The 15,077-nt window shown below is 50.1% G+C and overlaps 6 protein-coding genes across 6 annotated transcripts; 2 read left to right on the top strand and 4 right to left on the bottom strand.

Annotated features, from left to right (window-relative positions):
• Window positions 1-156: 156 nt before the first annotated feature.
• On the bottom strand, window positions 157-2,260 carry LRP88_04518 (uncharacterized protein; the record flags this gene model as incomplete). The annotated part of the gene is made up of 7 exons (XM_083241090.1): window positions 157-551; window positions 604-778; window positions 952-1,040; window positions 1,112-1,542; window positions 1,591-1,739; window positions 1,795-2,024; window positions 2,074-2,260. The coding sequence occupies 7 exons, from the start codon at window positions 2,258-2,260 to the stop codon at window positions 157-159; spliced, it is 1,656 nt and encodes a 551-aa protein (XP_083102238.1).
• Window positions 2,261-3,743: 1,483 nt separating this feature from the next.
• LRP88_04519 (uncharacterized protein) lies at window positions 3,744-5,998 on the top strand (the record flags this gene model as incomplete). Its single annotated transcript, XM_083241091.1, has 5 exons — window positions 3,744-3,786; window positions 3,922-4,071; window positions 4,120-4,700; window positions 4,762-5,074; window positions 5,169-5,998. The coding sequence occupies 5 exons, from the start codon at window positions 3,744-3,746 to the stop codon at window positions 5,996-5,998; spliced, it is 1,917 nt and encodes a 638-aa protein (XP_083102239.1).
• A 117-nt stretch (window positions 5,999-6,115) lies between these two features.
• LRP88_04520 (uncharacterized protein) lies at window positions 6,116-7,611 on the bottom strand (the record flags this gene model as incomplete). The annotated part of the gene is made up of 7 exons (XM_083241092.1): window positions 6,116-6,197; window positions 6,255-6,328; window positions 6,378-6,795; window positions 6,844-7,313; window positions 7,361-7,408; window positions 7,458-7,502; window positions 7,558-7,611. The coding sequence occupies 7 exons, from the start codon at window positions 7,609-7,611 to the stop codon at window positions 6,116-6,118; spliced, it is 1,191 nt and encodes a 396-aa protein (XP_083102240.1).
• Window positions 7,612-8,305: 694 nt separating this feature from the next.
• On the bottom strand, window positions 8,306-9,338 carry LRP88_04521 (SDR family NAD(P)-dependent oxidoreductase; the record flags this gene model as incomplete). The annotated part of the gene is made up of 4 exons (XM_083241093.1): window positions 8,306-8,451; window positions 8,522-8,744; window positions 8,796-9,257; window positions 9,306-9,338. 4 exons carry the CDS (start codon window positions 9,336-9,338, stop codon window positions 8,306-8,308), a joined length of 864 nt encoding a protein of 287 aa, XP_083102241.1.
• A 1,366-nt stretch (window positions 9,339-10,704) lies between these two features.
• On the top strand, window positions 10,705-11,812 carry LRP88_04522 (uncharacterized protein; the record flags this gene model as incomplete). The annotated part of the gene is made up of 4 exons (XM_083241094.1): window positions 10,705-10,881; window positions 10,932-11,017; window positions 11,118-11,754; window positions 11,804-11,812. The coding sequence occupies 4 exons, from the start codon at window positions 10,705-10,707 to the stop codon at window positions 11,810-11,812; spliced, it is 909 nt and encodes a 302-aa protein (XP_083102242.1).
• A 993-nt stretch (window positions 11,813-12,805) lies between these two features.
• LRP88_04523 (uncharacterized protein) lies at window positions 12,806-13,777 on the bottom strand (the record flags this gene model as incomplete). Its single annotated transcript, XM_083241095.1, has 1 exon — window positions 12,806-13,777. The coding sequence occupies one exon, from the start codon at window positions 13,775-13,777 to the stop codon at window positions 12,806-12,808; it is 972 nt and encodes a 323-aa protein (XP_083102243.1).
• Window positions 13,778-15,077: the final 1,300 nt, after the last annotated feature.

Raw genomic sequence — 15,077 nt, forward strand, 5'->3', positions numbered from 1 at the left:
TATAGGGAAGTGTCAGTGAAGCGATAATGATGGGGAGTGGATTCGCGAGCAGTAGAAACCACTCCGACAAATAGTAAATACATGTTGATATTGATCCTGCTATGTACGGAGAGTATTCAAACGGTCAAGATCAAGTCTGAAGAGTATATGGCCCATCTAGGAGCTAGACGCAGCCTCGGCACCAGCAGCGGTGTACTTGGGGTCAGACCAAACCTCCTGCTGGATACGAACACGGATAGCCTCCTCCTCAACAATGTGGTTGTCTCCAAAGAGCTCAGAAATCTGCTCCAGAGACTTGCCAGAAGTTTCAGGCACGAGGAAGAAAGAAAAGATGGCGGCAAGAGTACAGAAAACTCCGAAGAACAGGTATGTTCCCCAGCCGATCTTGATGACCATCTCGGGGACGACAACACCAATGATGAAGTTTGCGAGCCAGATCATTGAAGTAGCGGCGCCGACGCCCTTAGCTCGCTTAGAGCTGGGGAAGACTTCGGCGGGAAGGGTCCAGGCGAGAGGGCCGTAGGAGCAAGCGTAGCAAAGGACATAGGTGTCTGGGTAGGCAGTCAACAGACAGTTCAAGCCAGATATTCTTGAGCAACTTACAAATCAGAGCAACTCCAAACCAGCCCATTCCCTGGTTGCTATCCCATTTGTTGTTGAACTTGCCAACGACGCCAGCCATGATGAGGTGGGGAACAGCCATAGCGATACCACCGTAGATGGCCAGCTTCCGGCGACCAACCTTGTCGAGGTAGAGGAAGGTGGGGATTCCAGCAACCTATAGAAGATGCTTTGTTAGCTTTTGAAAAATGACGAATGGCGCAATTGCTATTCTCTCCTTCAAGTCAAGACCAAGGTGAGCACGTGGCCGGTCACGTGGCCCCGACGTAGCATCAAATTGAAGGCAAGAAACTCAAAACCGCAAGAGCCGAACTAGGGCATTCTACTTACCAACTGGCAGATATTGACCATTCCCGAAAGGATCAAAGCCATGTTATCGTCCTGACCAAGAGCCTTGAAAAAGGTTGGCGCATAGTACACTAAACCTGTCAGTATGCCCTCAACTCACAACTCGACTCCCAGGAGTCGTCTAAATAGCTTCAGAACTCACCGAAAGCATTAATTCCAGAAAACTGCTGGAAAAATGGGATTCCAAGAGCGATAACAGTACGCTTCAGGTACTTGGGGCGGAAGAGATCGATCCACTGGAGGATCTCGAGCTTGAACTTGTTGTTGGTGGGATGATCCTTGGCAATGACTTCCTCCTGGAAGCGGACTTCGCAGACGATGCCCTTCCACTCGGCTTGAACTCGGTCGTCGGTGGCGGGGACACGGCGGAGCTTCGAAAGGGCGGAGAGACTGTCGTTGTCGCGGCCACGCATGGCGAGCCATCTAGGGCTGAAGGGGAAGAAGTGGATTCCGAGACCGACGCAGAGGGCAGGGACCATCTGGAGACCGAAGGGAAGTCGGAAAGCAAGCTCTCCGGACAGTTCCTTGGTGGCGTATGTGATCCAATATGCGATGATAGCGCCAATAACAATGCTGTTGAGACTGTTAACTTGCTCTCAATAATCGCGCTGAGATACTCACCTAATAGCCTCGAGAACAAGCAGAGATCCTCGCAAGTTAGGGGGCGCAATCTCGGAAATGTACAGAGGGGCTCCCATAGCAAGTTGACCAACACCGATACCTCCAATCGTTCGACCGGCGACGAGGGTTCCGTAATTGTGAGAGGCAGTCTATCGAGCGATTAGCCAAATTTCGTCCGTCATTCTCATTCCACGGTTGTCCTACCTGAATGATAGCTCCGACGACAAAGAAGCCAGTGGCCACCGTGAGAGACCACTTTCGAGAAATTCGGTCCGCAAGATATGGGAGGAACAGACACCCTATGAAAGCACCCAGTTCCAACATTCCGGTCATAAATCCGACGTTGAAGCCATATCCAGGATGTCCAGGGGCAGTTTCGGGGAAGGACTTGTGGAACTGCTCCATCACCAGAATGATGCTGATGACACCCTGGTCTGGAACATGTTAGCGATTCCATGATGGGCTTTTGAGGAAGGAACCTACCGTAGCCAAAGGAGAAACCTCCAAAGGAAGCCAGAGCCGCTGCCCCGAGGACGTAGGGTGAGCGGACGATACCAGCAAGGCCATTGTCATCGTAAGAGATGATCTCTCCCGCCTGAGCAGCGATATCAGTCTCTTCAATATGGCTCTCAGTGGGCCGTGAGTGGCTAAGGGACTCTTTGGTCTCCATGTCTAACAATGAACAAGATGTGGATGTTGGAGTAGGATCAGACTGAAGCAGTGGAGATGCAGGATGCAGGTCATCAAAACTGACAGAGAAGTCGAAGCATTTAATACTTTTCGGCTTGAATATAGTCACTCCATGTTTTAAGAGTCGAGAACATGGGGAGCCTTGCATTGAGTGACGCCACCCCAGACGAGCACATGGAGAAGGGGCCTCTCCGCATCCCCATGGGGAGGACTTGACTAGCGCGCATGTCAAGGTCTGCTTACACTTGAAGCCGTCCGATTGGATGTTGACGGGAATCCTAGTCAGTCTCTCCACATGCGTCAAAGCCTAACAACGATGCTAGTCGTTTTTAGAAACATTTCGGCGAAAACGTGACCGAACAGGCAATGTTTCGCCGGCTCTCCAACACCGCTTTGTGAGGCCGAGGCTGAGACAGCGCATCGCGAGCTGACAACACCACTTTGCCAGTGGTTATCTGTGATTCTGGCGTCTCGAATTGTCCAAGTCACCGAGCTTTGAGCGAGGCAGGGATAGAGTCAAGGCGAGGAGAGTTAGAGCTCGCTGAGAAGCCCGGAGTTGGTTTCAAGAGCCCGGCGAAAGAGACCCAAGAGAAGCACATTGTCCGGATGAGCTCGGATTATCACCAACGATGAAGTTAGGAGACATTGACGTAATCTCAGGCAAGCGAATGCATTTCTCTTGTATGGGCCACGTCAAGCAACACGCGATATTGCGTTGATAGCGAACTGTTGGGGTCTTGACCATCTTCCTCCAACATGTCAGTAGTTCTCACATACTACTACGGTTGTAGAAATCTCCAGGGTAGTCGCATTGATGAGGTCACCAATTTGGGCGCGAGAATACCTTTTTTTTTTATTCCTGTTCCAAGCTGTCGGGCACGGGACTTGGAGAATCCGCACTCCGTGAAGCTATCCACAAGACACCAATAAAACCTTAGCAAATTACTAAGACTAGCCAAATCACGAGGCCGTTAGCAAGCTGCAGGCTCTTCGAGAAACGGCATCGAAGGATAATCATTGCCAGCGCCACAGCCAATGTCAAGCACCCTCCAAGAAGTCAGCCCTCCTCGGCGCAGTGGATACACGAGTCAGCTCTCCAAGTGTTCCCCCTGGGGTAATATCAACCCCGGACTCGGCAGAAACCCGCGGGCGACGTTTCCTTTTAGGTCCAGAGAAGTAAAACTCCAAGCCAACCAGGATGACCATCTCCTCCCCCGTCTGGGGATCCCGGATCCCTGGAGAAGGCTTGAATCTTGGTCGTGATAGCGTCGTGCGGGGAAGTCGAAAGAAAAGGGTGTGGGGTGACAACATGGTTAGTGCTGCCCAAAGTCCAGGGCTTTGCCACCCTTGCCCGCCCTCGGGCAGCTCACCGGCGTTTCCTTCAAAGACGAGACATCTTCCCCTTGTCAAGAACAATCTCGGCGAAATCCTTCCTCTTTTGCTCAAAAATTGTGAGATCTGTCATGGCTCCGCAACCCCGCACGCGAACTGTTCCCTGCGACAAGTGTAGAGGTGATGATGATTTCTCCCCTTGGTCCACAGAGCAATGAGCTGATAAGACCGACGTCATTGTAGAGAAGCATCTGAAATGTACGTTTCTGCAAGCTGTCGAGTCGAGAAGTCTGTGCTGACGCGCTGCAGGCGACGGCGAGAATCCGTGCGGAAATTGCAAAAAGGCGTCTGCCAACTGCGTTCGCGCCAACAAAAAGTTTCGCGTCAAGAGGTTGATTACGACGCAGAATAGCTTCAAGTTTGACCCGAACCAGACGTGGATACGCACTGGAAACCAAGGTACACTCATATCTTATCTTGAGTTGGTTGATGGCTGACAATCAATAGAACAACAGGAACCCTTCGCCATCATTGACGAATCCGATATCGCAACGAATCGATCCACGCAGGAGCCTTCTTCGGCGAGGGATGAACCTCAAGAAGGGTACCTGAACTTTGCTGCCTCCATCTTGCAGTCTTTCTCTCGAGATGAACAAGTCAGAGCTGACGACTCGCTTCGGAATCAACCTCTTGAACACAGACCGACTACGGCCACCCGATCAGAGAGTAACCTCGAGACGTCCAGCATCGGCGACGATACAGCCCTTAGAAAGCACCCAAGTCTGACACCCTCCTCTACGTATGACGATACCTCTGTGCTCGCATACTCGGAGCCAATATCAACACGCACACCATTGTTTCCCACGGCATGGCAACATTCTCCCGACGCGGCTTCCCACGGCCCATCTCCGTCGAATACAGAGTCTCCATACAGTGATAGACATCTTCACTACGGCGCGTCATCTAGCTCTGCCACAGGGCACAGAGTTCGAAGGATAACAGAACTCGCCGGAGGCAGCGATGTGCAACACACGAGCATTGAGGAGGCATGCTTGGTCCGTTGCTTCGTGAAGAAGCTAGGAAGGGCTGTGAGTCTCCCCAGCCATACTCTACCCATGGCTCAGAAACTTGTTCTAACACTCTTGACAGTTTGACACGAGCGACAGAGACCACCACTATTGTTCTGTTCTTCCCATTCGTGCCATGCACAGCCCTCTTCTCCTAAACGCAATCTGCACAGCAGCCGCCAGATACCTTACCCGAATATGGTCTCTCAAAGACCCTCACGCAGTCATCGAATACGATGGAGTTCCTCTCCCCAATCTCACAATGGAATCAGCAATTCACTATCACAACAAATGCATCTCGCACCTTATGGATGTCTCTGCAGACCCCACCAACACATGCAGCGATGACGCACTGACTGCAATTACTATCCTTCGATATCACGAACAGGTCGACAGTAGGTCTATAACTTCCCTCCTTATAGTCTCTACTAACCATTTAAGCCCACTTCACTGGCACCGACAATGAAACCTTCTCTATCGCCGTTCAAGCCGTATTCCAGGCAGCCCAGGACGAAGCTCATGGACTCTTGACTATTATTCTTCAACCCCCACGCGGTTCTGATGTTTACGCCACATCCCTTTCTTCTCTACGATACTCAGCCTGCCTGATTGCCCTCCGACAAGAAATCTGGGGCGTCCTGATTTATCGTCGGCCCTTCAGACTCCCAATCTTTGCCGTTACGGACTATGCCAACTTTGATGACACCATGGCTGCTGACGACTATGACTGGACAAATCGCATCATTATATGGTGTGCCCATGTACTCAAGTATTGCTTCCCTGGGGACACGGATGTAGAGACCATTGAAGATACGCGATCTCGTGCTCAGCAGTGGGAAGCGCTGAAAACCTTTCAACGCAACTGGGATGAGCATACGCCACCACACTTTGCGCCTCTCTATTACCAAGAACGCAACCCAGCAGAAGGTCGATATTTCCCCACTATATGGCTGGCCAGTCAATGTCAAGTCATGGCCCAGCAACACGTAGAACTAGCCCGCATCGTCCTCGCAGTCCACGACTCCAAGCTTCAACTCGGCATCGGCGGGAGGGCAGCACACAAAGCACTCGAAAAGTTACTGCGAGATTCCACGCGAAAGATATGCGGGCTAGCCATGTCTAATCAGCAATATCAGGAGGCCATGGTCACAAGTGCGGTGGGGATATCGATGTGTGGGGAATACTTCCGGGACCCTAGGGAACAGGCTGCGATTGTTGAACTCATGTCTATTTTGGAACGGAAACATGCTTGGCCGACAAATACTGTACTTAGCTCACTTCAGGAGGCGTGGGAGTCATATAGCAATCATTATGCGTGACTGCTTCGCAGTTACTAAAAATCTGAACCTTTATTCATCCAGTCTTTTGGAAGTCTAGGTCTATCAAAGTGATTACGCTTTTCCACACGTCAATCCCCCATTTCTAAGATGCTCTCATCACAGATGATATTCACTGGGCTGCTTGACCTTGATGCCTCGTCTCTCCCACACACTCGTAATGCTCATATCCTCCGCACCACTAGAAACAGTCCGTTAGTACATTGGCATGCCAAAATCTGTTCCATAGAGGACTTACTCATCCTTCATATTGATTGATGGCTCCGTCTGGCCATTCGCCACGTCAGGGTTTCGGAAAATCATATTCTTCGTCTACGCAACAGTCAGCTCTGCATAGTCGGCTTTGTAGAAGTGTTCTTACCAATCCAAGAGTGAGGTGGATAGCCGGGGGCGCAACAGTAATCTTCTCGATAGGTTCCTTTCCTTGGATCATGGCGGCAATGTTCTCGGCAACAACGCGGGCCTGCGCCATGCCAGGTCGGGCAGCCTTGTGGGCCTTGGTATCGGCGATATCACCACAGGCATAGAGGTTGGAGTAGTTGGGGTCGTTGAATTGCAAGGTCGGTCGTATGTTGATGAATCCATTCGCCTTGTTGAGAATCTGGTGGTCTGGCGAGGGTTCCAGTGTCTCGAGGAATTGGTTGTTGGGAATTTGTCCAGTTGCCGGAATGATGAGGTCTGCTGGGATCTTGCGACCATCCTTCAACTCCACCTCGAGGTTCTCGCCTTCAATTGGGAAGCCTCCAGGAGGGACCACAGCACGTGAGCCGGTCGCCAAGCTATTTTGAGTCAGTCTTGAACAGAGGCCATGTACGATTATCACTTACTTGACTCCAAGCTCCTCGAAACGGGCCCTGATAGTTGCATCCATCTTCTCATGGTACAAAGGCATCAGACGATCCCGTGAGTGAACCAACGTCACATCCTTTTCCGGATATACTTGCTTCAGGTCGCTAGCCATCTGCACACCAACGGCTCCACCACCGACAATGACGATTTTGTTGGCGTTCTTGACACGCTGCTGATATGCCTTGAAGTAGTCGATAGACAACTGCTTCTCGTCATCCTGCATAGTGCCAGGCGCAGGCAGCCTCGTTCCAGTAGCAACAACGGCATAATCAAACGGCAGCTCGGTGGACCCCTGCCAAGGCCGATCAAGCACCACATGGTCCTTGTACAGCTCCAGGACTCGTGCCCTCACGACGGCATGCTGAGAGGCGTTTGGGAGGGAAGAAAAGGACCCAGAGTACGGGATAAAGGCTTTGTGCTCATGAGTGGGCACGATTGCGAAGCGAGGCTGCGGCGGTGTTAGAGTCGGTGTGGAAACGTACCATTATGACTTACAAAAGCAAAGAGGTGATGAAAATGGCTGTGCGGCTCCACCAAGAGGACCTGAGAGGTGTCAGCTGTTTGTTTGAATATGGCCTAACTGGTGAATTACTCTGTGGGTGATGGGTAGAAGAGTTGCTAGTTCTTTGACAGCGGCCTGAAATTGTTAGCACATAGTTCAGTAAGTATTTGTCTTATTGTGTAAGTCTTACCAAGCCGACATATGAGCCGCCAATAACGACAACGTTCTTAAGAGGACCAGTCATTTTGTAGGGTATAAAGATGCGTTTCGAGGTATGACGAGTAAGATATCCCAGGAAAAGTGCACAGCCGGGGCACACGATATTTATAACGACTCACAAGTCATGTACCTACTTCGGATGCTCCGAGCGGCAGTCGTCGTGGCGGCTTGCGTTATCAATCTAATCTCCACCCGGATATACGGATCTATAGGCGGATATTCGGAAAGCCGATGGCAGACCGAGGTCGGCTTTTGGCACGGCTTTTGTAGGCCGGAGAATTCAAGTTGTATCAAGTCTGTGAGTATTTTATCACGATAGTGTTTTTCAATTGATGTGAAGTTCCGTCAAGGTAAAGAAGGACAAACGTTCGGGACAGTGAGGCTTTCGGTGAGGAGGAATCGGAGCGTTTGCCCGAGTTGTGTTTTGGTGTGGATAAACCTTCACCCATTGCAGCGACAACCACAACTCAAGTATCACGGACAGTCAAATAAAGAAAGGACTATGGTCAATGAACTCAACTACTATATGGCAACTATGTTCTGATAGATTGATAAGATAACCCCGAAGATTGTAATCCAAGATAGCAATCCTCCAGGTCTAGGGTAGCCCTCGGTTCAACACGGACACGGCGCGCATAATTCCGCCCGACCCGACACGAATAACCCGAAATGGACCGGGCGCGGAAACCATCCCCATATCCGTTCCGAACCGGAGCTCTTCACAGCCCCTTAACTCCGACCTTGAGCAACCACGGGTCGGCGTCAATTTGAGACCGGAGCTCACCGGAGGCGAGGTCATTGACGTCCCAGGTCGACCAGACGAAGCGGCCGTGGAGGAATTGGGCTTCGGGGGATGCGGCCCAGACTGCAAAGCCGCCGGGGATGTTGGCTAGCAAGGTCAGTGTGTGAAGTGAGAGTGGAGGTTCATTACGTACAGTCTGTCCAGGGGAGGGTCTCTTCAGTGTATCCCGCCTTTTGCGCAGCCTCTGTAAATACAACAGAGGGATGGAATGAAATAACTCGCAGCTTTTCCTCAGGAGTATCTCGTGCAATTTGTTGAAGGACGCAAGTAAAGGAATTCTTGGTCAACTGGTATCCGGGCATTTGAGTCGCGCTGTCCCAACGATGAATATCCTGGGTTGATACAAAAATAAGGAACTGAAGCCAAGTTAGCAAATGTCTTTCTCTGGAATTTTGGAAGCCTCTTACCTTTTGGCTAGAATGCTGAGGTTGCTTATAGAATCGCTCCACAATGTAAAGAGGAATATGGATATTGTTCTCGAAATCTTCCCAAAGTCTATCGGCTCCCTGTTCAAGGATTGGCTGCATGGCTGGGATTCCAACAGCGTTCAAAACAAGAACATCAATGGTAACCTTTTCCTTCTCAAGGGTATCCCATAGCTGCTGGACCTGGTCTCTAACGTGTACATCACACACGCGTCCAGTCACAGCAGTGTTTGGGTGAGCCTCATTGAGCTTAGACACAGCATCATTGAGGACATCAGCACGACGGCCAAGAAGTATGACACTGGAGGCCCCAGCGATACAATAGTTGCGTGCAATGGCATGGCCAATGCCCGTAGAGCCGCCACAGACGAGCATGGTCCTTCCAGCTTGGGACAGCTCAGGACGTTGAGGTGAGATCGTCTCATATGGCTTGTCGTGGATACGCTAGGATGTTCAGTAGTGGTTCAGGAGCATCTGATAGGCTGGACATACAACAGAGACACCGTTGATGGTTGTAGTCGACATGTTGGTGGTTTTGAGTCGTTGAAATTGGATAGTTGCACACTTGGTTCTTGAGAGGCTTGAAGATAGAAGCTGATGATTTATTCAAAAACTCAAGGCTATTCCTTCGGTTTATATACTCTTTCCATGTCATCTTGCTCCTTGTCGACTCTTGATAACTTGGACTTAGTCAGCTCCTTCGTGCCAAGAACAAGGTTGCACTGAGCGTATATTCGTCCCAGATTGGCATAGTCTGGAATGATCCTTTGCTTCGCTACGGATATAGTAATCGATTAGCGCTGATTTTGCGGGGGCGGGAATGGATATCGCAAGGATATTAGTCAAACGGGGCCATTACAGGACGAGTGGAAACCAGTTCTCCAGTTACACCATGGTTCAATACCCAATAAAACATGCCCATAGTGGCAGAGGCCATGAACAAAGACTCAAGACAAAGAGTTATCCCAATAGCCCAGATGATTGAGGGTATATCTTGCTTGGTTGGTCCACATTTGACTGGAATGTTTTAAAAGCAAATCACTATACACCGAAGTCACTCCCACGCACAAACACACACAAACCAGGCCAAAGCTACCTGCAAGGGTGCCACGGCAAGTTCCACCATATCTGGATCCTTATACCCATCACACCAAGACCGGCGAATCTCACCTTGTGGCGTGTCCTGTCCTTCCAAACCTCCCATCCATGCATACCGAAAATCATCAGCTGTGGATTAAAAAACAATGCCGACCCAAGTCGACCACGACCAACAGCCCGCCGCTGCCCAGTCAAGGAGCCGGAAGCAGCATACCCGTAGCCGTACAGGATGTCTTACCTGCAGGAAGCGCCACAGGAGATGTGACGAGCGTCGGCCCGTCTGGTCAGTTCCCCATCTTTCCTCTTCGGGACGAATAGACGCCATCACGCACACCTTTTCTGTGCGACCCAACAACCGGGCTGACGAATCTCCAGCGAGAACTGTGACACTGCAGATAGGCAGTGCGAGTATCCCCTGCCCAACCTTCCTCTTCGGGAGCGTAGAAAGACGAACCTGCCCGGGGAGCAGGAGCCTTGGGCTCCGGCAGCCGGGTTGGCGGTGGTAACCTTGCCCCGCCCGACCCGGCCTGTTGGACCGTGTTTGTCCCAACAGCCGATCTACATGCCGTTCAGGTCGAATGAGCTCTTCAGTTACTGTGAGTGCTATTCATCCAATGAAGTACCGATCGCCTCTCTGACCAACGGCAGTCTATGAACTCGAGGACCCTGTCGACATCGCCCCTCGAGATAAACGCCAAGGCTTGTGAGGCAATTCCTCCCCACTGACTCGATCAGTTACTGATCGACCAGGCTGAAATCTGTTATGCAAAGTCCTGATGCACTCCGCAACACAATGCTCATTGCTGGCCTTCACTATGGATGGAAAGCCGGCCGCTTGCAGATATTCGAGTCCACCCTGCTGTTCCACAAGATCGAGACTATGCGATTGGTCAATTGGCTTCTTGTGCAATCTGAACCGACAGCGTACCATTTGTGTATCAGACACATTGCTACTTTGTGTTTGACCGAGGTGAGCCGGCTTGCATGATCCCATGCCGAGCAAGCTGTTGACAATGATAGTGCGCCTTTGGCAATGTTTTGGTGGCAGAAACTCATCTCAACGGCCTCATGAGATACATGGACTTTCACAAGCCCCCAGACGCACCGTATGCAGATGACGAAAGCGTGGAAGAGGAACTAGCAAACCGATATGTCATACTGTACGTACTTTCCTGTGGTTGCATATCACCTCTAACCAGAGCATAGGACATACAACTTTATTTACGGATTCAAAAGCCGTCTCAGAGATATTCTCCACGAAGATGACCGCGTGCCTCCCGACACGAAACCCGATCCTAAGAGGCCCGACCCCGACACAGTTCAGGAGCTCATGCATTCGTGGCACAAGGACGAATTCCGAGGCCTGGATATTAGGCTCAAGGCCATGAAGATGGTTCCATATTTCTTTAACCAGGTACCGCCAGATACCAAGCTTTGGGATATTGACGGTACACCCATGTTGGAATGCTTGACCAGAATTACTGAGACGTCTGGCTTCAAACGGAATTCGGCTCGCGAGGCTATTCAGCAGAATATGTGGCTTGAAGGTGCTGTCACCAGGCTTTTGCTATCCTTGGTCGGATGCCACATTGAGTCACTATCTGGGGATGCAACTGGAGGTTGGAACAAAAAGAAGGGACCACCACTGGTCACTTCATGGTCAGGCATGTGTTCTGCCTCTGGCCTTTACCTCCACGCAGTTCTCGGCATCTGGAACGCAGGAGAACTCATCGAATCACGAATGCACCGACGAGTTCTATACCTCGTCAAGCACGACCTGGAACGCTACCGACCACAAAAGAGGGATCGCAGGGCTTCGGATCTCTGGCTGTGGAAAGCCTACGTGTGTGCATTCAGTCTAGCAAGACACTTGCAACTCGCCGACGACCAAGGTCTCTTGATTCCGCTGCAAAGAATTTTTGCTGAGTTAATTGCGGAGTGGAGTTACATGACGGAGGTCACGGAGTGGACTGAGGCAAGGAATGCGTTGACGAGGATTGTCTGGCCCGAATCTTTTTACTTGGAGGATATGTGTCGGTCGCTTTGGTATGGAAGTGTTTCCTCCGGGAGTGTTTTCTCAGGGAGTGTTTCCCCAGTGAGTGTTTCTCCAGTTTGAGACGATAGCATCGTGGGCGCCGTTGAGGTTTTGTTCCAAAGGAGCCATTATGCAGGGAAGAGAGGTCTTTGTTTACGGCTAAACAAAATGTCCACTCATTATATATGTTCACTTGACCGAGCACTCTTCCGGACACTTCTTTAGAATGAGAAAAGTGTTCCAAGAACACGAAACAACCTCGGAACACACCAGGCTCTGTGATGGAGCCCATTTAGCTATTTGGGATTGCAGACCGTTGTCCGTCCTCCAGCCTCAGCCAAGTTCCCAAGTCTTTCATCCTCCGAGTCCCATCCGATTTTACGTTGGAAGGGGAGACATTTGTCTCTTTCTACTGACTATTTTGTTAGTAAATCTATCTAATTGTTAGTCAAGGCACCATCTTAAGTTTCGGATTCATTCAGTTAGTCATTTCAGGTCATTACATTGCAATTTTCAAAGACCATTTATCGAACAAGACATTTTTTAAAGGGTCTAATAACCCATATTTATTTATCTACCTAATTACCTATCCCTTGCTTTAGCAGGGAGATCCTACAGGTCCGGGCCCGGACACCTGTGCTGTTGTTCCCAAAAGTCTACAGGCTGTGCCTGGACATCAATATCCTATCCCAACCGGTTTTTTTTTTTTTTTTTTTTCGTTTTTGGGTTTTCCTCCAATTTTTTTACTTTTTCTTTTTTTTTTTGTTGTCATGGCCGGCCTTTGTCTAGCTCATGACGGGATGAGTGATTGGAAACCGTCGTCTCCAGGGGGGGAGGGGGTTGACTCAGTCCAAAGAACTTACTGAGGGCCAATAATGTACTGGCGCATACCAGAGTTCTTGGCCTTGCCAAGAGTCTTGACAGTGAGACCCTCCTTCTTGGTGATCTCGTGGATCTCGGCCTCGCCACGCTTCCAAGACGGGAACATCTTGTAAGACGTACCGGCGGAGATCTTGTAGTTTCCGAACGTCTCGCAGACCATGTCCTTCAGGGCGGTGACCTTGAAGAAATGCATGGACTTGTCCATGTTGGACTCGTAGGCCCAAGGGGACTTCGCATCAGCCACGATCCCAGCATGATCCTGGATGCCTTCCAAATAGCGGACAAAGAAAGCATCGTACTCCTCCGTCTGGTACGACGACTGGGAACTGTGGCTCTCAGTGGCAGAAGGAGCGTCCTGCCCAACAATCAGTCGGTCAGAACCCGCCAAATGGCGACGGAATTCAGCGCAGCGGTCCACGCACATTTCGTCAGGCGCATTGTAGAAGATGCTCCCAAGGGACAGGAAAAGTCGCCCCTGGGGGATCTGGTGGAAAAAGCGGCCGCCCTGCTGGAAGGAACCCCAGAGGCCGACACACTTGATGGCAGGAAAAGCCTTCTTGACGTTGTCAATATGGCGAATGAGGGAGGTCTCGGACAGATCGAGAGGCACATAAGTGCACTCCTTCTTCTGCGAGATGAACTCTCGGACGTAGGGTTCGAACTTGAACGAATCCGCAGCCCCCAAATCAATGATACAAGTCCCCGAGGGGAGCTGAGCAACGACCTCCTTAGCGGTCGATTCAATGATAGTAAGCTCATCCGAGGTCTGGTAAGAGCGGTTAGCAATAGCACACCATTTCTCCATACCCTTGATGTAAGCGAGTTCCTTGGGGAACCACTCTGTGCCGGCAATGGCGGCAGGAAGGTGACTGGCAAAAGCCGTATCGAGCTTGCTGCCACCAATGTCAAGGACCTGGCGGTCAGCGGGACTCCAAAAAGAAGAAGACATGTTGTCGTTGGCGTCGGAAGAATGTGTGTTGTGTTTGTTGAAAGTCGTGGTGGTGGTGGTGTTGCTTGCTTCGTAGCCGTGAGGGTGAGGGTGAGGGTGGGTGAGTGGGTGATGAGAAAAAGAAAAGTTTGGTCTTTAGAAGGGGGTTTTGAGTTTATATAGTTGTTGCAAATCATCCACTGTGATGTCGAAGACATGATGTTGTTCATGAGAACATGGGAGGTTTGAATAGTTCCATGCAGTTCCGAGTGTTTTCGCGTGTGTTCAGCAAATGTCCAGCAGTGTTGGAGTATCTATGAGTAGGCATTCACATATTGGTCTTCAAAGTAAATAGTATAGTTGTGTTCAATGCTTGATTGGATAATGAACATTGGTTGGAACAGTCTCTGCCAGGGTTGGGTAGAATGAACAGCAAGGAACAGCCGTTGGGGAGAGCACAGGTCCGAGCACAACCCTCGGATAGCTATCGAAGATCTGAGCCAGACAACTGAATACTGTTGGAACGCTTCGAAATTTGTGAATGTGTTTCGTTAAATTCGCAAAGGAGTGAACTGGCATCGAACACATGAGCCGTGGGGGCCAGGACTTGCTGGTATCATTACCTGAACACGTTCATACATACTGACCAATCCAAGGTTTGAACTAGAACTTTGCGGAACGTTCATATTCTCGCCCTAACATGGGAAAATCTGCCACACCATACGAATGATGTGCTTGAGGTGTTATCTGGTATCAAGTCCGATGTCAATATTGTCTTCTAAGCTACCTCGTTTACCACTCTATCTGACACCCTGTGCCCTCACAAAGAGACATGGATCAATAACAGTTTTCTTGTAGAAAATCAGCATAAGCCTGCTCTGGAGATATGGCCTTTCCTCTTTTTCTATCTTCATTATTGTCTGCAATGATGAGTCTACAAGAGATGGACTTTCCTTGATCGTGAACCTTGGAGATGATCAACTTGGCTTTGTGACCGTTAAATAATTGATGACCAACATCGCTCAGGTGAAGGATTTTTTATGCTCTGATAACTTGACCGTATGCACCCGAATTTAATCACTGTTGTCCTAGTATCTTTTGGTGTCTGTAACCTGATAGCTTCAATGAGATAACCCGACCTCTGCCATGACGAAGTGAGCTGATGACCAAGCACAACCCGATGGCCGTCGATTCCCTTTTGAAACTTATTCAAGATGCAAAATGGATTCTAAAAATAACGTTAACTGAAAAATTTAGCATATCGCTCATTGATATGAGCAGCGCAGAACCCTTGGCTTCCTGATTGAGGGGGCATAATTGT

The sequence above is a fragment of the Fusarium phalaenopsidis genome (genome assembly GCF_050370095.1).
Source record: "Fusarium phalaenopsidis strain FUZ10S chromosome Unknown contig_32292, whole genome shotgun sequence".
Lineage (NCBI taxonomy): Eukaryota > Fungi > Ascomycota > Sordariomycetes > Hypocreales > Nectriaceae > Fusarium > Fusarium phalaenopsidis.